General features: G+C 45.6%; 1 protein-coding gene across 1 annotated transcript in view; it reads left to right on the plus strand.

Annotated features, from left to right (window-relative positions):
- Positions 1 to 8,350: 8,350 nt before the first annotated feature.
- APOB (apolipoprotein B) overlaps positions 8,351 to 21,556 on the plus strand; it is a 38,455-nt gene continuing 25,249 nt past the window's right edge. The window contains exons 1-14 of the mRNA XM_027033268.2: positions 8,351 to 8,535; positions 8,811 to 8,849; positions 10,013 to 10,128; positions 11,336 to 11,481; positions 13,511 to 13,664; positions 14,498 to 14,653; positions 16,166 to 16,290; positions 16,939 to 17,024; positions 18,187 to 18,406; positions 19,180 to 19,407; positions 19,610 to 19,727; positions 19,835 to 19,981; positions 20,683 to 20,894; positions 21,162 to 21,399. Of these exons, the coding sequence (XP_026889069.2) occupies positions 8,475 to 8,535; positions 8,811 to 8,849; positions 10,013 to 10,128; positions 11,336 to 11,481; positions 13,511 to 13,664; positions 14,498 to 14,653; positions 16,166 to 16,290; positions 16,939 to 17,024; positions 18,187 to 18,406; positions 19,180 to 19,407; positions 19,610 to 19,727; positions 19,835 to 19,981; positions 20,683 to 20,894; positions 21,162 to 21,399 (2,046 nt within the window). The 5' untranslated portion in view covers positions 8,351 to 8,474. The remainder of the gene's footprint in view (positions 8,536 to 8,810; positions 8,850 to 10,012; positions 10,129 to 11,335; positions 11,482 to 13,510; positions 13,665 to 14,497; positions 14,654 to 16,165; positions 16,291 to 16,938; positions 17,025 to 18,186; positions 18,407 to 19,179; positions 19,408 to 19,609; positions 19,728 to 19,834; positions 19,982 to 20,682; positions 20,895 to 21,161; positions 21,400 to 21,556) is intronic.

A 21,556-nucleotide genomic window follows, 5' to 3' on the forward strand; every position in this document is an offset into this window, starting at 1 on the left:
GCACACTCCAGGCTCCAAGCTGTCAGCATAGAGCCTGATGCAGGGCTCGAACTCACTAACCTTGAGACCATGACCTGAGCCGAAGTCGGATGCCCAGCCAAATGAGCCACCAAGACACTCCTGAATAGTCCCCCTTCTAACTCCCTGCCCCCACTCTCAACTCCCGTTCTTCTTCTCACTGCCAGAGTAACCATTCTAAGGTTCATTATGTCACTTCTTTTATTTATTTATTACTAGTTTTATTTAATACTAGTTTTATTTAATACTAGTTTTATTTAATACTAGTTTATTACTATGTTTCCTTGTAGAACATGTTGAACTGTTTCGGGTGCAAACAAAAACTTCATTTCACTGGATCCTTTCTGCAGAAAAAGCAAAGACAGCTATCACAGCATTGTGGCATTTGGGACTCCACAAGGAGCTTTGCATTTCAGCCTCAGAGACCAAAAACATCTTTTTTTCCTACTGAAAAGACAAGGACTCAGGGTCTATCCCCTCAGGGACTGTGGTTCTCAGTCCCAGGTGACTGGTCACTGCTTGGAAAGCACCAGGGAGGAGCAGTACTCTGATAAGGGACTGATTCTGCTCATTGAGCAATAGGACTGATGTCATCTTCCTGGGGAACAGATAATAAATACCCCATGAGCAGGTGGCAGGAAAGGTTAGTCAGGGCCATGTACAAGCTCACAGAACCTAGACATTTCTAAAAATAAGGCTCAAAAGGAATCTTCTACATGCAAAAAAAACTCTAAATGGATCACAGGTATAAAAAAGAAAACCTAAAACTATAAACATTTTAGGAGAAAATATAAAAGTTCATTTTCTTCACCTTGTTTTAAGTAACATTTTTTAGGTATGACACCAAAAAACAAGCAACAGAAGAAAAATAAATTTGACTTCATCAGAATTTAAAACTTCTGTACTTCAACCATCAAAAAAGTGAAAGGCACCCACAGAATGAGAGAATATGTTTATAAATTCTATATCTGATAAGAGACTTATATCTGGAGTATATGAAGAACTCTTGCAACTTAACAAACAAAAAGTCAAAACAACTCAATTAAAAAGTTCAAAGCCCAAAGGATTTGAATAGACATTTCTCTAAAGGACATTTCTCAAATTACCAATAAGAACAGGAAAAATTGCCCAACATCATTACCCGTCATGGAAATACCAATCAAAACCACAACGAGATACTGCTTCATACCCACTAGGATGACTCTAACCAAAAAGACAGATAAAAATAAGTGTTGGCAAAGATGCAGAGAAATTGGAACCTTCAGATACTGGTGGTGGGAATGCACAATGGTGCAGTTACTTTAGAAAAGTCTGAAGTCTGACTGTCCTTCAAGTAGAGTTAACTATATGACTCAGCAATTCTACTCTTACCTGAGGGAAATAAAAAGATATGTCATGCAAAACTAATACACAAATGTTCATAGCAGCACTATTCATAATAGCCCCTAAGTGGAAACAACACAAATGTCCGCCAATTGATGAATAGATAAATAAGCTGTGGTATATCCATCCAATGGAATATTATTTGGCAATGAAAAGGAATGGAATGTTACAATATGGATGACCCTTGGAAACCTGACGGTGGGTGAAGAGATGCCAGTCAAAAAGGACCGCCCATTTTATGATTATATGTATAAAGTGTCAAGTATAAGCAAATCTAGAGACAGGAAATAGATCTGTGGCTGCCCAGGGCTGGGGAAATGCAGATTTGAGGGAGTGTTGGCAAACTGGTGTGGGATTTATTTTTGAGGTGATAAAAACATCTAAAAATGTATTGTGGTAAAGGTTGTACAATTCTGTGAATATACTAAAAATGACTGAACTATACTCCTAAAATGAGTTTGTATTTTATGATATGAATTTTGTCTTAGTAAAGCTATTAAAGAAGTCCCCTTCTAGGATAGTTCTCAGAACACTGAAGGTGATCATTATTTATTTTAAAGTAACTTTATTAAGGTTAAGTGCCCCCACTTAAGAAAGAAAGAGAAAGAAAGAAAGAAAGAAAGAAAGAAAGAAAGAAAGAAAGAAAGAAAGAAAGAAAGAAAGACAAGGAACCCCAGATACTAAATGGCACATACTTTTACCTACTTTCTGTTTTGGAGACCAAGAAACCAAAGTAGACTGAGTTTTGGGGCTGGCCTGACTCCCCCACCTCCACTCCCTGCACTAATAGAGAGGAAGGAGGTAAGGTGAAGACATCAGACAATCTGGTAATTACTTGGTTTTGACTTCAGAATTGATATGACAGTGTCAGAGCATCATCTATCCCCAGATTGTCACTCTTCTCAGAGAGCTTTCCCTGCAATGGATGGTCTGTGACCTGGACAGGGACATAAACACAAGAGACATGAGATAGGGCTACAGAGCATTGTTGTCTATGCACAGGACCATCCGACCATCTGTAGATAAGCAGGCTGGGAAGCTTCTCTTTTAGGACTCTTAAATTGTTTGGCAGACTAGAGCATTATCTAATCTCACAAAATTGCACTCTTCAGGCAGTCTCCTGATGAGTGCCCAGGAATTCTCAGACTGTTGGGACACCTATATTGGGAGATGAGTAGGATTCAATGACCTTAATGGCCCTTTAAGCCCCCAAATCTCTATGATTCTATATAATTAGTTACATAACAATATTTATTCTGAATACAAATCCACAAAAAAATCAATTAAGTTTTCCACTTTTAATGGGCAGTAGATTATAAGGAAACATACACTGATATCAAAGATTCATCTGTATAAAACAATCTCCAAGCAATTTTATGTAGTCAACATAGATTTAATGCAATTAGAGTAGAATGAATATTATAGTTTATAATCTTTCCCTACCTCTGCCCTTGTCTTAGAAACTACAGCCACCACCACAGGTGTCTGGGCCTCAGTTTCTCTATGTATCTAGAGTCAGTCTTTTAAGATCTTTGTGTCTAACAGTCTGTGAATCCCTGCCCCTCCACTTCCCTTTAGAGCTCTGGACAAGGAGAACTCAGCCCAATACTCACAGCCTTCTATGCAACCTAGGGTTTGAATGGCATATGTACTATATTTAATGCCAAATATATACTGTGAAGTTTGTATAGTAACCCGCAGTTAAATCAAAGATTGAATTAGCCAGAAAGCTTAGTTCCTGGCGCTCCCCCCATCTACCCCCAGCCTTCTCCATGGACTCAGCTGTCTGTCTGGGTTACCAACCCTCAGGACATCATAATCTCAGCTTCCTGCCACTGTTCTTTCAATGGTGCCACACAGTCCAATTACCAAATCCTGCCCACCATCCAAGATGCAGCTCAAGTCAGGACCTCTGAGACCCAGAGACCACACACTGGGCACTTTATATACACTAGTTGTTAGCTGGGATGTTATTCATGCCTTCTCCTCATCTGTAAGCTCTCAGAGGACATACTACTTATGACCTCCATAAACACTTGAGAATCAATGGCTCATGGTGAGGTGGCAATGGTGAGGTGCAGCTAGCCAGTGAGCCATCTGTTTACCATCAGCACTGGCCTCAGCCTTGTGAGGGCAGTACATTCCAGTCCTTAGTCCTGTGAGAACATAAAGAAAACTCAAGGGAAAAAAAACAGGTCAGTAAAAAGTAATTGACAAAAGTCAGCAAGAAGCCTCTCAAAGAACAAGCTAAGGTATATCTAAGGAAGCTTATCTGAGGTCAAGGTAAGCTTATCTGACCAAAGATGAAGACTAAGGTCAGACACCAGGAAGCACTCCCTGAGAACTGCCCAGTCCCTCTAGGAAGGCATGCACTCTCTTAGCTGGAAATCTGTTTGAAATGAGTGGAGCATTCTATTTCTCAGACACAAGAATGCAAGTCTTTACAGAGGTAGGTGGCCTCTGAGAAAATCCATCCTTCTCAATGATTCCGAATCCTCAGCTCCAGCCCCTAATCATGAGGTGTGAGCCCAGTGTAACTTATAAATTATTTTTTCTTAAGTTGCCGAGTCTTCACAGAATCAAATTAGTCAGAGCTGCAGTGGGCCTAAGAGGTCACCTAGTCCTGTCCACTCATCACACAGGTAAAGGACAGACAGTTTTTGAGACGGTCCCGTGATCCTGCTTCACTTCTCTCATACCGATTCAAATGCACCACACATTCTGAATTAAGATATAGACACACACAGGCAGCACCCAGGACTAAAAATGAAGTTCATGCATTCAAAAAACAAAAAAAACAAAAAAAAACCCCACCTGCCTCACAAGTACCATCTCACATTATAATCCTAGTATGTATTCCCTAGCTAGCACCTGCCCAGCCTCCTACAAGGTGTTGGTGAGCAGGAAAGACGAGGAATACAAAGGTGAAAACCACACACAGTTCCTGCCCTCCTAGCTTATCTCTCTAGTTGGCAAGGTAATAGGTTAACACATGAAAAATTAAAATCATATTATCAGAGAAAAATATAAGTTCAGGGCAACAACAGAAGGTTTGTATGAAGGCTCTACATGACAGGTTGTTCGCAAAAGAAACTGAGAAGAGAGCAGGGTTAGAAGCCGTGAGGTCCAACTGGGCTGGACCCAGAGAAAGCTTCCTCCAAGTAGGTAGGGCAGCAGCCTGCCCTGGAAGGTGATTGGATGAGATGTGCATCTTCAAGGAAGTGGTAGTTCATACGCACAGAGCCTCACGGCAGGTAGAACAGTGCTGACATCTGAGTTCCCTCCCTTGGGGAGAAATGCTACTCAACATTTTGACCTTATCTCTTGGATAGCAGAATAAGGGAGTGAGAAAAATTCTTTTTTGCTTCCTAACAGGAGGTTAATCAGCCATCAGTAATGCCTTCATTCGGTTGACACAGGCCCATCCCACTACCTTCTACCTATCCCATCCACCTAAATGCAACCATGTTTTTCTTGACATTTCTCATTTGTGTGTGTGAGGTGGGGGGGGGGGTGTGCATGGTGTGTGTGCACATACGTGTACAGACCATACTGGGCATGCATGGTTCCATCCACAACTCTTAAGGTTTACTTTCCAACTTCTGGGCATCAGTTACAATTACAATGCAGTCAGAGGCAGAAAAGAGATAGGCTAATTAGTCATTGTCAATACTGGTCCCTACTTTCCAGATGAGTTTTTTAACAGCATAGCTAAGAATAATTTGTATCAGATTGTATTTCCTTGTTTTGTGTCACTGAGAAGATTTATTTGGCATCATGGTCACTGTACATAAATATCCTAGAAGCGATGAGGGGTATAACTGAATGGCACAGATTCATTCATTAGTATTCGTCAAATTACGTACTGAACATCTATACCAGTATGTAAACTGCACTGAACTCAAAATATTAAGTTTCTGGGGCTCTTTAATAACTTCCATAGTGCCCTAAACTTGGCCAGGACTTTTCTGGTCACCTGCACATAAACAGAATGCATAGTTTCACCCCTAGAGACTACAACTGGAAAATTCAACATTATCTAATTCCTTGAAATTCCACTGGTCAAGTGGCTTTCTAATGGCAACCCAGAGCTCTGTGTTTACTCAGACGGATGGTTCACCCAAAGGGACTCTGCATTCATGAGCTGATAAATCACAGCCACAGGCTGGGATTAATCTTTATGACACCAGAATGTGTCTCTGCTAGAGTCACTAGTCTGCCTGCTGTAGGAAGGCCTCCATTTGCCTCAGAAAGGGCAGTGATTTCAAACACTCAGAAATGTAAGGAATCATCAAGAGACAAAGGGATGCTTGGTCACAGCTATGCATTGCCCTCCTGGAGGCCCTGTTGTGTGCTTTTCCTCAACCCTCATTTCCTATTTTTGTTCTATTAATCCCTGATTCTGTATACATCTTAGTTAACTAGTTCAATAGGTATGCTACAAATATACTTCCACTTTAATACACACATTAATAAATAAGTCACTCTTTTTTTTTTCTTTTGGCCAGGCATCATGCTATCAGTGCAATTATTTACATAGTTGTTTCATTTACTTCTCTCAAAAATTCCTAGGAGGAACGTAGATATTTTTAATCCTATTTTAGGGATGACTTAACAGAGTCACTTGCCCAAGGTTACAAACTTCACAAGAAAGCTAGGACTCAATCTCTGGACTTATTGAGTCTAATGCACTGTTTTCCTTCCTATCAGCTGACCTTTCTGGACCAGCATCTTTTCTGTTCATGAGTACAGTTTATACCATAAGACTTCCTGAATCCTAATTCCAGCTGAGGTCTCCACAAAAACTAGCAGATATCCTTTGAAACTTAGAACTTGTTAAGGAGAGGGAACTGAGAAATGTTTTACCCAAAGGAAAGGAATGAAGGGTGATATCTGTGATCACAATGAATGCTGCGTTTTCAAATAGCTTTTGACAAAAGATCTAGGTGAATTTGTAACTTAAGAAAAATCTACATATGAATCCTCCTAGTATTGCTGCCAGTGTAGTCAAGTCAACTCGATGATTCAACATTTGCTTGATGATGCTTGTGCACTGGACCCTGTCAGAGGATGAAGCCCCGCCCAGGGTGACTTTCCAAAGGAAATGAGGGAAATAAAGAAGTTGATCCCCCATGTTTCCAAGTCTTGGGCTTCCTTCTTTGGAGATGATGACAGCTCAGAAGCATCTAAACACCCCACGATTTTTCTCTGCATCCAAGATACCAGATCCATTTTTGATTCTCAAATCACAAAACTGATGTGGTCTGTGGACACTGACAGTAGTACACTGACTTCATCTCTCATCTCCTTTTGGTTCTTAAGACCTAAATTTTTCACCCATCCTCTTTAAAGTGAAAACCCACTTCCAGAAATACTAACACCAGCTCCCGGTGGAAGGTCAGTCACAAAACAGTTCTGATCAAATGCTCAGAGAAATGGGGTTGGGGACAGATCCTTTCTCCAGACTTTCCACAATTCGGAGGCGCAGGCATGGCCAGCTGAGACTTTTAACCATATTAACAGAGCACAGATGCAAAGCAACTGACCCCTGCAGGGAGTTTAGCTGCCCAAGGAGTTCCTGGCTAAAGACAACAAAACACGAATGAGGAGAAATGTGGCCCCGAGTGCTAGGGACAACAAGGCAAACGTTGTTGTTCCAGAAGGAACCCTTCTGGAACCATCCTTCTCACCACCAGAAGACCTCAACACTTCACAAGTAGTTTGTTCCACTTGAATGTACACAAGCGCCAGCTCGCCACCATGAGCGCTAGCCTGAGCAGCACATGCTCATGCATCCAGTAGTCCCCTGTCGGGCCTTGGTGCTCAGGCCCCTCACTCTCACCCCCTCCCTGCACCCCTCCAGCAGTTACACCCCACGCACTTTCACACTCCTGACAGTCTACCTGCAGTTCTCAGCAGCAGTTGCCTGTCCGTGCATCTCGTCACCCCAGGCAGACTGGAGGTGCCTTGTGGACAGGCCAGTCTCAGTCGTCGGTCCATCCCCCCACTATGCCAGCGCATCCACCCCGCTTTAGGATGGCTTCTGGGTCAGTACAGCCAGTGCTGCTGAGTAGCCATGCGGTGCAGCATTCCCCACAGCTGGGAAAGGAAGCGCACCTTGGCCAACGTCTCCTGTGGGAAGAAGGGAAGGATGTGTGGAGAAGGCTCTGGGGTGTGTAGGGGCAACACGCCCTGTCCATCCCCCTCCACCCCCCCCCCCCCGGCCTCTCCTCACTGGAGAGGAAACTCAGGAGCTGGTGCATGTAGGGAAAAGCCTCCTCTCCTCAATTTTCCAAGAAGATGGTGGGGGTGGGGCAGGAGAGTGTTGGTGGGGTGGGCACCTCACAGGGCTTCTGGAAGATCTGGGCACTTGACGCTTGCTGTGCATGAGACCAGGTTCCTCAGAACACCCAGTCAGTCGCTCACCAGGCCTCCTTCCCCTCTCCCTCTGCTCCCTCTCAGTGGGCTGAATCCCAGGCAGGTGACGCACAGCCACAGTACTGATGAACATTAGGGGCACCCTGCCAGGACAAAGTCCACCAAAATGAAAAAGAAAGGAAAACGTCCCAACCAAGAGTCTGTTACGGACTGGCTCTGGAAATAGCTACAAAATCAGGGCAGGGGGCAGGGAGCAGGGGTGGGCTCTGTCCACGTGCCCGGTCATCTCCTGAAGTCCCCGCTGGGCCGGAGCAGGCCTCTCAGGCGCCAAGCACCCCCGCCCAAGGGCCCCACTCTAAGCAGGCCGGAATAGAGGCCTGCCGTGGTCCTGGCTGGGTCTGGGCTCAGGCCCCCGGCCGGCCCCTCCTGGAGCTCAGAGGCCAGGCGAGCCCGGTGTGCAAAAGCAAACAGGCCCAGCTGCCCTTTGGACCTTTTGCAATTCGCCCGGCGCGCTCTCGAAGCCAGGGAGTTGCGGCCTGGGCGGGCGGCCCGGTATAAATGGGCCGCGGGCGCTGGCCGCGCATTCCTAGCTCGGGTGCGGGGCGGCTGCCTGCGGGTGCCCGTCCCTGAGGAGCCAGCCAGCCCGCCCGCCGGCCCACGCGAGGCGCAGCGAGGGAGCCGCCCACCCCGTCGGCATGGGCCCGCCAAGGCCCGCGCTGCTGCTGCTGCTGCTGGCGGCCGCCGGCGCCTGGGCGCGTGAGTGGGGCGGGCCGGCGTGCGGGCGCGCGGGGCTGCGTCGTCGGGGAGGGGGCCGGGGGCGCCGCCGAGGACCCGGAAAAGGGCCGGCGGGGCCTCATCCTCGTGCAGCACGGTGGCGGGGCGGGGAGAGCACGGGCTGGGGAGCGGGTTCTCCAGAAGCGGCTTCTCCTCTAAAAGCTGGAAGACCCCTGCGGTGCCCCTCCCGGTGAGACGCTGGGGCCCGTCATCGGAAGACGGGAGAGACCACCAATGTCTTTCTCCTTTTCTTACAGAAGACGAGGTGCTGGAAAACGTCAGCCCCGGCTGCCCAAGTAAGGCGCTTCCCCACTGGGCAGGGAAGGGCGCCCCCACCCCCCAGCCCGCCCTGCTGCACGCCAGCTCACTAAAATGCTGGGATGCTGGGATGGATGTGCACTGCTCTGAGCCCCAGGAAGCCAGTTCCTGGGGCCTCTGCCCACCTCCAAAGGAGCTCAATTCTCTTCTCCTTGCTGTTCTATTCTGTCCCAAAAACATGGCCTAGGGCACGGTGGGGAAGGAACTGTCACGCTGTGGGCCCGTGGACACTTTAAAGAGACATCACCATCTGTTTATCGGTGGCTAATCATTAATTCGAAACATATGAGGGTGAGGAAATGCTGACTTTAACCTTTGTGCAGAAGCCAGCCCCCCAGTCCTTCATATTTACCTGACCTCTCGGGGTCAAAGGAGCTGGCCTTGCGGTGGTACTCAGTGTTTTCCTGAGAGCGGGAGGCTGGCCTCCGATGGGGCAGCACTGCCATCTTGTGTCCTTCTCGCGTCACTGCATCTGTGCTCATGCCCCAGATGTCCTTTTTCTCAAATTGTTAGGCAAATTCCTCTCCAGCACAATGGAAACCTCCAGATATTCCTCCTTGAGGTTTTCTTAAGACAGATACTCCTAAAACTTAATGAACTCTGCCTCATGGATTTGTGAGAACCAAAAAAGAGCCACAGAATTGTGGTATTTTCAAGCTGAAAAGGTATTAGAGGTATTTGCTGGTCTCTCTTGAAGACTTTCTGAGCCCCATTGTTTAATGCTCCCCTCCTTGCACCTCAGAGGATACATCCAAAATACCATCAAATGTAAACATTATCCTCAATGAAACACAGTGGGGAAGCTAAATCTGTAAAGGGAAAGTAAGTATAATGCAGTCAATTAAAAATAATTTCAGTCTAGGCGTACCTGGGTGGCTCAGTTGGTTGAGTCTATGACTCTTGATTCAGCTCAGGCCATGATCTCATGGTTCCTGAGTTCCTGCTTGGGATTCTCTCTCTCTCTGCCCCTGCCCCCCTCTTCTGTCTCTCTCTCGCTCTCAAAATAAATAAACTTGAAAATAATAATTTTAGTTTAATTACCATTTTTTTATGATCTGGGCCACTGCCCCTCTCTTCCCAGAGTTGACTATCCTTGGGGGAGTTATCTGCTATGTAGTTGACCTATTTCTCCCCATTTTAGAAGGAGCAACTCGATTCAAGCACCTCCGGAAGTATGTGTACAACTATGAGGCTGAGAGTTCCAGTGGTGTTCCTGGGGCCACTGATGCAAGAAGTACCACCAGGATCAACTGTAAGGTATGGAGGGAGAGGAGGAGCACCCAGAGGCACGGAGTCCACGGCTGAGCAAACCCAGCTTATGCTAGGACTGCTGTGACCTCAAAGTGCAGGGACTGGCCCTCAGTTTGAAAGTCAGCCGCTTTGCTGAGTTGTCTGCCACAGAAAATTTTGCCAACCAGATTTATTTTTCCATTCGTTTGCAAGATGCCATTGGAATACATATCTAGAATATCAGCATTGCAGGACGGTAGATTTAACATGATGAGAGAAGCCCAGTGGGTGAGCCAAGGGAGGTGGGCATCTCAGGAAAGCATTCTGGAGTGCAGTTTTGATACTCTAAGCCAAACAGTGTCTTTGCTAAAAGGAAAAAGAAAAAAAGAAAAAATTAAACATGCAGTTTGTTCTTGAATAAAATTTTATCTGTGGTTCAGATGACTGTATTCATGCCCATGTTGATATGGAATGGATCTAAGGGCCACTATTGGGATTTGTGTTGGGGAAGAAAAGTCAGGCTGAGACATTGACCTCTTCTTTCTAGGGCCCCGTAGTCTGTGCTGTCAACTAAGGTAGCCATTAGCCACATGTGGCTATTTAAATTGAGTAAAACTTAAAATTCAGTTTCTTAGTCACCCTAGCCACATTTCAAGTGCCCATGGCTAGCAGCTTTTATGTCAGACAGCACAAATATAGAAAATTCCCATCATTGCAGAAAATTCTTTAACAGTGCTAGATGACAACTAGGGATCTCCATAAACGCCAGCTCTACGAGAAGCTCTGAAGAGGCCCTAATAGATAGATACAAACAATGGGGTCTGGGGCGGGGTGGGGGGGGGGGTTTGGTGACATTAAGGAAACATTTGGTGTTGAAACCAATGATAGCCTGCTTCCTGCTTCCTGTTGGTCTTCCTCTTGCTCCCAGGCTTCATGCCCTCTAACCAGTCATGCCTCTTTAGAACCAATACAAAAATAAGTCCTCCTTTACACGCACAGGGGCAGACTTAAAAAACTTGGTATCTCAGAATGCAAAAAAGACCCAAAATCGGACTAAGTCTGTTGATTCATGGGGGACCCAGAAGGCATGTTAAAGATCCACGTGGCGTGGGGAGCAGGTATCACGGACCCCAGTGTATTTCCCGAAGTGTCCTGATTAAAGAGTAAGGCCTGGGCTGTGGAGGGGCTCACATTCTTGGTGGAGAGTCTTCAGGTGCTGCTACCCTCTTCCCAGGTTGAACTGGAGGTGCCCCAACTGTGTAGCTTCATCCTCAAGACGAGCCAGTGCGCGCTGAAGGAGGGGTATGGCTTCAACGCTAGGGGGAAGCCGTTGCTGCACAAGACCAGCAACTCTGAGGAGTTTGCTGCTGCCATGTCCAAGTAAGGCACGGGCTTGTGTAAACTTCTGACTCCGGGAGTCGCTGCATGTATCGTGCATACACGTGTGTGTGTTGCATGTGTGTGTGTGTGTCCAGCGAGGGATGAATCTATGTGTTTATAGGAGGCATGTGTGTGAGAATAAATATTTTATGTATTCACCACGGATCAGGGAATTGCTGTTGTCACAAAAATCAGAAAGAGGAAGCATTATTTACCCTCCCCTAGTGAAGTTCCCCTAATTATCATTTAACTGTGTTTCTCAAATAATCTCATGCTTTAAAACTCCTTGAGACGATAAGGCTGAGATAGTTGATTTAAGTAAGCGAATTTTTGTTTAAAGAATTAAACGAGACAGGAACCTAGTGCTCTTCGTTGGGGAAGAGGGGGTCCAGCAGGATTTGTTGGTGTGGCTACTCATGGTGGTGCGGGGTCTGTTCAGCACGGAGACCAAGCCCAGCCTCCAGTCTAGAGCGTTCTGCTGGTGCACGCTGACCAGGCCATTCCTGGTGTTTACAGCTGGTGTGTCTTCTGACTGATCAATGTCTATGTGACACCAGTTGTTAAATATTTTGAACATCACCCCTGCCTCCAGTCCAAATCACAGCTGATGGTGTCCTAAGTGTGTGCAAATAAATACAAGCAGTGATAGAGGTTCGTTGATCTGGTAACACCAGGAGCTCTCTGCCCATCTTCGGTTTGTTACACATTAGACATGAAAGCCAGTCCTTCCTCTGCAGAGTAAGCCTTGAGGCTTCTGACTCCCACCAATAGTTTTTCTAAGACCTAAATGTGTATGAGGGACAGGGATGCGGTGACAGGAGGGACTAGGAGTTACTTTTTGGTCCTTATCTTTCTCCGAACAAAAGGGACTCCTGCTCTTGATCACCACAAGGCTTTCCAAGCCCACACGGCTGTGTCTGAAACTGTCAGTGAGGATGTCGAGCTGCAGGAAATGTGCCTGGCCCCCTTCTCTTCCTGCTGACTTAACAAGAAGAGGTGTAGCCCTGAATCCCCAAAAGGGAGTCCCCAGAGGGAAGTCCCTAAGATCATAGTTGACATGGGCTTCAGACACGATCTGAGACCACATACGAGTGACTATCCAACAAACGTATGAGTAGAAGCTCAAATTCGCTAGTAGTCAGGAAGTGTAATTAAGGTAACAACAAGGTATTTATCACCTTATGCCCATAAGACTACAGAAATTTAAAACAGCTACAGCACTTGTTGCTGGCAGGCCTCCGAGGAAAAGTGTACATGTGCATTGGTGGTAGAAATGAGAGCTGATAGTCAATAGCTATTATAATTAAAAATACTTATTGCCTTTGACACGGCAATTTCAAAACTCTGGGATTCTAGCCCGTGAAAAGAAAAGCAGTAGTATATGCATAAGGATGTTTATTTCAGTGTTGTTCGTGTGGGGAAAAAAAGATCCAGAAATAAAGTGAATGTCACTAAGTAGGAGAATGTCTGAATAAATTATATATAACCATAAAATGGGAATGCTCTATAGCTTTAAAAAAAAAAATCTGTTAGAGCTTTACCAAACGAGTCAAAGGATTTCTATGGAGTATAATTAAGTGAGAAAAGCAAGAAAGAGAAAAATGTGGAAAACACAATGTCGTTTGTATAAAACAAACAATGAAAAAAAATCTTTATGTGCAAATGCTTCCACCCCCACACCTCTGTATGGGATTGCCTGCGTGTGGAGATAGAAATGAAATACCCAGTGGGTTGTTCCATGAAGAGCACGTCAGCAGAGACTGATGTGGGTGGCAAACAGATAACGGGATGTGTGAGTCAAGTGAAAACAGGTAAAGTAAAAGAATGCCAAAAATATACACATATCTCTATACTTTTTTGAAAAATGTGTGTATATGTGTAGGTACATTCGTAAAGAAAAGATGCAAAATGAAAAAAACGGTAAGTAAAAAAAAAAAAAAAAAAGGAGGCTGCAAAGTGATCCAGCTTACGTCCAACAGGCTCACAGTGGAGAAAAGACACTTCCGTGACCACACTCTCTCTGGAACAGGTACGAACTCAGGCTGGCCATTCCTGAAGGGAAGCAAGTTTTACTTTACCCAGAGAAAGAGGAGCCTAAACATATCCTGAACATCAAAAGGGGCATCATTTCTGCCCTCCTGGTTCCTCCAGAGACAGAAGAGGATGAGCAAGTGTTGTTTCTGGTGAGAGCTCAGAGAGTGGATAATAGTGGCCCTTTGAACTCCTCTTCACATATTTCAGCCGGGTCCCACTGTGTACATAGAGTGGGTTATTCATGTGGCTCCATGGCTTGCTACACAGTACCCAAGGCTCCCCCTCTCTCCTGGGCTCACTGGTGGATCCTCGTGAACAGGCTGAGCAAGTTGGCTTCATTTGAAAGCAGTATTTGAGGAGTCCTGGCTTCCCTACTCTCTTGTTTGATTTTTTCCTATCCCCACCAGGTGTCACAAAGTAAAGCCTGTGTGTGTTTTCAACACAGAAAATAATTGAATCTGTTGCCAGCCTCTCTTAAGAATTTCAAGTTTCAATCTGAGAGACAATTCAATTTACTTGAGTCCCGGGAACATTTCTGAGCCCTTACTGAGTTCTAAGTTCTATGCTATACCACACTTGGAGAATACAGAGATGCATCCTGCAGAAGCCTTTCCTCAGGGAGTTCTCGTGGTCTGGGGAGAAAACCAAGATACATTAAATACAAGGCAGATTGGAATACATGCTGTAAATGAGCAATAGAGAAAATGCTCTGAGAGCACAGAATAAAAAGAGTTAGCTGGGTCCTGGGAGGCCAGGCTGGAGTGCATCAGAACCAGAACCACTCTTAACTGGCTTTCTTACTCTGCCTCTGGCCAGCCAGGCAGCAGCATTGCCCACACTCTGCCTAAGAGGAAGAAAGTCCCCTCCCTGTCCATATGGCTCCTGCCTTTTCTCCAAGGCTCACTTCCCACCCCCTCTGAAGCACCTAAGGCTGCTTTCGCACATCCATCTGATAAACCTGTTGTCTCTTCTGCTCCCATAGGATACTGTGTATGGAAACTGTTCCAGTGACTTAACTGTTAAAACAAAGAAGGCAAATGTGGCAACAGGAATCTCCATCGAAAGAAACCTGGAGAAGTGTGATCGCTTCAAGCCCATTAGCACAGGAGTTAGCCCACTTGCTCTCATCAAAGGCATGGTAAGTTTCACACCCACATCTCTCCTTGCACTGAGCACAGTCCTCTTGGTTATTAAAATTCTGGAATGTTAGAGCAGGTACAAATCTCAGAGAAGATCCAACCCAGCCTCATCTTCATATAGATTTCAGCAGGAAACTGAGGACCAAACCAGGAAAGGACTGATAGAGGCCACATGGCCTGTTATTAATTAAGTCAAGACAAGAATCAGGTTCCTGACTGTCAGCCCAGAGCTCTGTCTTTCTTGCCGTTATTCTGTCACTGGCACCAAACCTTCTGCCATCAATGGAGAATAATGACTGTCCATCCATGAGAAGGTTCTAGGGCTTAATGTAGGGCAGCAAAGCCACTTGCCACTCTTTCCTGTAAGAGAACTGGATGTCCCCCCACCTCTAGGCATCTGACCTCTGAGGAAGCCCCAAGACCTGTGTTCTGCTCTCCTCTCCCTCACTCCCATGGAGTGACATTACCAAGACCATTCTAGTGTCATTTCCTTTCATCCCATATACAACCCTGATCAATACCTGGCCCCTCTGTTCTTGTCTAGGCCACCCCCTTAGTATTAACCTTCTCTGCTGTCACCTCAACAGGGCTCATGCAGCACCACATTACCAGAGCTTGCCCAATGCCTTGTAATATCTTGAGGGACGTGAATCACAGCCTATCTCAGTAAATTGGAAGGTCTTGAGCAATCACTGCCATGCTTGGCAGTGTTCCTGGTCATTGTCCTTGGGGCCAAAAATAGGGCATCTGATGACAACAAGGGCCACAATCAAAAGAGGCCAAGGCACTGGCTTATCTTGAGCACCTGCTGTATGCTCAGACTTACTCTAGGCAGCACTGAGGGTCAGAGACAGCGGCAGATGAACCATGGATTTTCCCCTCAGGGTACTTACAGTCTAATACAGGAACAAGATTCCTACACACGCCAATAAAGGACAATAAATGGCATACTTGATAAAGTTATACACTGAGCAGTACAGACAAGCAATCCTAACTCCAACCAGGAAGGAGAAGCAACTATTCAAACAGCTCACTGGGCAGAGCTGTTGGTAGATCCACTTAGAAGAAACGGTGGGCAAGCATCAATCAGTCTAGACCCAAAGATTCGTGGAGGATGTGGAGCATGAACCTGAAAGATACAAAGGATGTAAAAGTGCAAGAGAGCCTTAAGGACGGGCTTCTAGGCAAAGAAAACTTAAGAAGCAGTAGTTTGTCGAGTGTTAATGTGCAGTGGGTGAGTATGCATACAATACCAGGTTATATACACTTTGTACAGGATGAGAGGTCCATTGGGGTGGAATAAGAGTACAGCTTGACTCAGCTTGGCGTATGCCAAGTTGCTGCATCCTTTTGTCTCAATGTCAAGTACCAAGTTCCCTTCTTTCACTGAGTTTATCTAGTGGTGCAGAACTCCCATCTCCCATCTTCCTCGAAGGTAAATGTCCCTTGCAGAAGAATCAGGTTCAAGCCTCAGGAACTGATCAAAATGCTTTTCCCGATCCCATTCACAGATCGGCCCCTTGTCAACTCTGATTAGCAGCAACCAGTCCTGCCAGTACACTCTGGACCCCAAGAAGAAGCATGTGTCAGAAGCCATCTGTAAGGAGCAACACGTGTTCCTGCCTTTTTCCTACAAGTAGGTTACCTTCTGCACCCTGATTCATCACTTATGGAGTCGGTGTGAGATGAGTGCTTGTCGGGTGCCCTGTTGTAGGTGAGGCTGTGCCTGGAGGAGGATATGAGGAGCTACAGAGCACAGCCCATCCCTGTCGCCATTTTCAAGCAAACAGACAATTCAGCAGGAAAATCTTAGGCACGCAAAATAATTTGATATCAACAAAACGTATCTGAGACCCAGACTTTAAGAGTTAGAACATTTTATGGAGGATTTGAGATGGGGACCAGGGACTTGGATATACCAATCCATTTTGAAACCTGACCCATCAACTTGTATTTACTGAGTAATTGCTTTATTCTTGGCATTGTGCTGAGGGTAATACACAGGAATTTCAAGGCACAAATTAGTCCCTATACTCTGGGCACTCCAGACTGGTGAGAGGTGTAAGGTACAGATGTCCTTCTGAAAGAAAGACAGCTAGCATGTCCAGGTGGAGGTAGGTGGTGTTCATTGGCAGGTGAGGGGATCAAAGAGGCTGAATTTAATGGTTTGAAAAATAGGCAGGATTTGGGTAGAAATGAGATGGGGGAAACACTCAACATGAAAAGAATAGTGCGCTCTGAGGAGCTGACCATCCATGACATGATGTACTTCCTTTGTTACCAGGAATAAGTATGGGATGATGGCACAGGTTACACAGACATTGAAACTTGAAGAAACACCTAAGATCAACAGCCGCTTCTTTGATGAAGGTAAGATTTTAGGTGCACGCAGTTTCCAGGGCTGGGAAGTCTGCCCAAGAAACACCATGTATCATGGCTTAGCTTCTTGCTGGGTCCTAGGAAGTGTCTGCTGACTAATGAGTCCAGTGGGCTTTGGTGTTCTGGCTCTGGGCCGCTCTAGTGAGCACGCATGTTCCTTTCAGAATGTCAAGTGGTGATGGAACAAAAGAAAAGGAGAAGTGTCCCAAAGCGACCCAGATTTTCAGAAATAGGAAATTGGCCTCCTAAGTCTACCTTTGGTAGATCTGACAACTTTATACACCCAGTAATTAGGCCTGGAACCTGGATGAGGTAGGGAAGTGGGAGAGAGAGTTTGGGGTCAGGAATCCGTCTTTAGAGTAGGAAGGAACCTTAGCGATCTCTAGTCCAACTCTAGCCCTGCATTTGTCTTGTATTTAAATCTGTCTTATGCATTCCCTCATTGTTCTCAATGAGGGAATGCATAACCTATGGTAGTAGCTATGTGGACTTTCATACCCACTCTACAGAGGGGAAAATGGCACATGGAGAGGTCTGTGATGTACTCAAGGTCTCTGAATATTAGAAGTGATGCAAAATGAGCCCCCAGGTCTAGTCTAAGTCAGGACTCTTTCCATGGTACCACATTTCCCTTGTTATTCCCCCACATTTCCCACATTAACACATATGCTGGCATGGGTCAGAGCAGGGTGATGGAGGAGACACAGAGGGTCATAAGCTGATCCCTCTGGAAAAGATGGCAGGTGAGCACCAGTGGGTCTAGCCTCAGCTGTAGCACCTCCTCTGCTTCCTTCCAGTAAAGAGGTAATCTGATATCAAATTCAGACAAGCTGAGATTCAATTACGGCTCTGCCTCTTACACTCAGAGAGGTCTTAGGCAAGGTGAGTTGCTCATCTATGGATCTTAGTTTCCTTATCTTTAAATTGAAGAATAATAGCAACCCATATGGATAGTATGATGAGCAAATGCATTAAAGTAAAAGACATTGAAGTCAGATGCCTAGCACAGAGACAGATACATAATAGGCATCGAGTACAGTATAATTTTCTTTTCTTCTTTGCTGATACCTCCCTACTTTCTAGTTTCTAGTAGACCAAGAGGTGGTTGAAATGTAGATAAGCAGGAATCCCTTTGTCGCTTTCCTCCTCCCAGGTACCGAGGAGGTGGGTCTGGCCTTTGAGATCACCAAATCCACATCACCCCCAAAGCAGGCCGAGGCCATTGTGAAGACTCTCCAGGAACTGCAAACATTACACGTCTCTGACCAGAATGCCCAGAGAGCTAACCTCTTCAATAAACTGGTTACTGAGCTGAGAGGCCTCAACAATGAGGCAATCACATCCCTCTTGCCAAAGCTGATCCAGGTGTCCAGGTATTTCTTTAATGGTTGCAACCATATCTTTCGTATGACCTATGGTATCTGGCTGAACTTGCAAACGTTGGCCAAGCAGAAAACCTCAGGGGCCATTAAAATATCAATCCAGCTAATCAACTAGTCAATCAGTTAATGTTTGCTGGATAGAGAAATATCAGCTAACATGCTTAGACTTCCATGGGCCACACACACACACACACACACTGCATTCAAGGCAGATATGCATTTGTGTGTTAATATAGGAGGGAAATACTTCGCACATTTTGATGGGTATCTACTAATCTAATCCCTCATTCTATGGTGAGCACCTTGGAAAGTTTGAGAGAAAAAGACATCTGTGCCCTCTGGAAGCCTAGGCTAGTGGAGAGAGAATTCAGGCAAACAAAGTAATACCGTGATTTCTCTATACTTCAAGGCACTGGCTCTAAGTGCTGGGAATGTCAGAGGAGGGACTGAGGACCAAAATGAGGCCATGCCAGTGTCTGCCTGGCATGTTCTATGTTCTGAACGAAGGACGGGGATAACTGTCCTCCTTTGGTGATAAATCTGGGGTCCTTCTTCAGACTTTCCTCCATGGTGCTTCCCCAGGGGATAGTGCTTATAGGGAAGGCTTCCTGGTTCCTGGGATACAAGTTGGATTTCGGAAGATGGTCAGATTTGGAGAGTGAATACAGGAGATCAGGGCACTCCTGACAGAGGAGCATCATGAGCCAAGGATAATGGAGCTGCCTAAAGGTGATCTACGTAATCCTCTGCTCTTTCTTTCTCAGCCCCGTCACCTTACAAGCTTTGATTCAGTGTGGACAGCCCCAGTGTTACACTCACATCCTCCAGTGGCTGAGAAGTGAGAAGGCCAACCCCCTTCTGACAGATGTTGTGACCTACCTGGTGGCCCTGATGCCAGAGCCCTCGGCCGAGAGGCTGCAGGAGATCTTCAGCACAGCAAAGGAGCAGCAGAGCCGGACCACTTTATATGCTCTGGGTCACGTGGTCAACAAGTGAGTTTCACACTGGCCCTCCTCGCAGGAGTTGAGGAAGACCCTACATCTCTGCACTAAGGTCATACCCTACCCTCCACTTCCAGACTCTTATGCGTACACTGTTTTTCCACTGACCGTTTTGAGAGTAAAGCCCCGAAATAAGAAAGTTTGTTAAGGTAAACCTAGCTATGCTTGCTGAGTCCTAACTCTTATTCCATAGCTATCATGAGACAAACCCTGTGGTGACCCAGGCCCTGCTGGACATTGCTGATTACCTGTTGGAACAGATTCGCGATGATTGCACTGGGAATGAAGATCACACCTACTTGATTCTGAGGGTACTTTTGGTCTTTTGTATAATATACATCATTTCAGAAGCATTTTCCTGGATACCCCCTACTTCTCTTTCTGCACCCTGATTCCCCCTCATTTCTTTTCAATGCAGGTCATTGGAAATACTGGCAGAACCATGGAGACAGTATCCCCAAGACTCACGTCTTCGATCCTGAAATGTATCCAAAGTTCAGAGCCATCACTGCTGATTCAGAAGGCTGCCATCCAGGCCCTGCGGAAAATGGAACTTAAAGATGAGGTTAAGTCCACAGAGGATGTCTAAACGTAAAAAGTTAATTCAGATTAACAAGGACTTGGAATGAGATTCTAAATCTCATCATTCAGCTTACTTTATTTTACTGCTTTCTAATTGCCAATTTCAGCAAGCCTATTGACCTGACTGTGGACAAGAGAGAAATATTGGACCATGCTGCTACTCTAGCACTCAGAATATGAGACTTTAGCTCCATGCTTCCCCCCTACCAGATCAACCGTCACTCATCTTAGGAAAACATGCCTGATTTCCCCAGTCTTCCCAAACTAGGATTGTCGACCTGGCCCTACTTTGGGTGGAAATGACTCCAGAGTTTTGGAAAATGCCTTATTTATTTACCCCACACTCTCACTACCCCTTCCCACCTTTATTCCCACACTGAAATAATTTGTGTTAAAACAACTTTACTTTCACCTAGTAGCATCCCTTCATCAAGTCACAACTTGAGTATGTTAATAGAGTTGAATGCAACATGCATTTGACACGAGTCTTCTGAGACCCTTCCTTGGAGCTTGTTGTTCTGAGGGATACTGGTGAGAAGATTCAGTACCAGCATTTGAAAAAGTTATTAGAAAGAAATTCGACTTGCACGTAATAAACCGCTAGCAGACCCCACCAGTGTTTGCCAGGCATGTTCTGTGTTCTGACCAAAGGACAGTGGTAATAGTCTCCTTTTTTGGCTACAGGTCCGGGAAGTCCTTCTTCAGGTTTTCCTCAGTGATGCCTCTCCAGGGGATAAGCGACTGGCTGCCTATCTCATGCTGATGAAGAGCCCTTCCCAGTCAGATATTAATCAAATTGTCCAGTTTCTCCCATGGGAACAGAATGAACAAGTGAAGAACTTTGTGGCTTCCCACATCACCAACATCTTAAACTCAGAAGAACTGTATATCAAAGAGTAAGTAAGAGTAATGTTCCCCCATCTGAAACAAAGTGCTAGAATTCTAAACCTCATTCCGAAAGGCCACTGCCTACCCTTATGGAGTGTTCTTTCTCCTGGGCAACATTCATGCAAAAGTGCATCAGACCTGAGCCAAGCTCTTGAGCAAATGAAACCCAAATCTTTTAGTAGCAATTGGCAATCCCTATTTCCTTGGGGTGGGACAGACAATGGATTAGTAATATGACATGTAAGCTAAAAATAACACTCCTTCTTTCCATCTAGCTTGAAAAGCTTAGTGGAAGATGCTTTGAAAGGATCTCAACTCCCAACCATCATGGACTTCACAAAATTTTCCCGGAACTACCACCTCTCCAAATCTGTTTCCCTTCCATCACTTGACCCGGTCTCAGCCAAAATTGAAGGAAATCTTATATTTGATCCAAATAATTACCTTCCTAAAGAAAGCATGCTGAAAACAACCCTCACTGTCTTTGGATTTGCTCCAGCGGACCTCTTTGAGGTATGTGTGATACTAAGAAGAGGCTTACGTCCTCTCTCCTGTTGTATACAACACCACAAATAGGAAGTTGAGGGAGCCGTGAGGCAGCCTGGGGAGGAATTATATTCAGGCAGTTCATTCATACCAACTGTTTGAGGGCTTCTTCTTTCCCACCTCC

Source organism: Acinonyx jubatus, chromosome A3 (assembly GCF_027475565.1).
Source record: "Acinonyx jubatus isolate Ajub_Pintada_27869175 chromosome A3, VMU_Ajub_asm_v1.0, whole genome shotgun sequence".
In the NCBI taxonomy this organism is placed as follows: Eukaryota; Metazoa; Chordata; class Mammalia; order Carnivora; family Felidae; genus Acinonyx; species Acinonyx jubatus.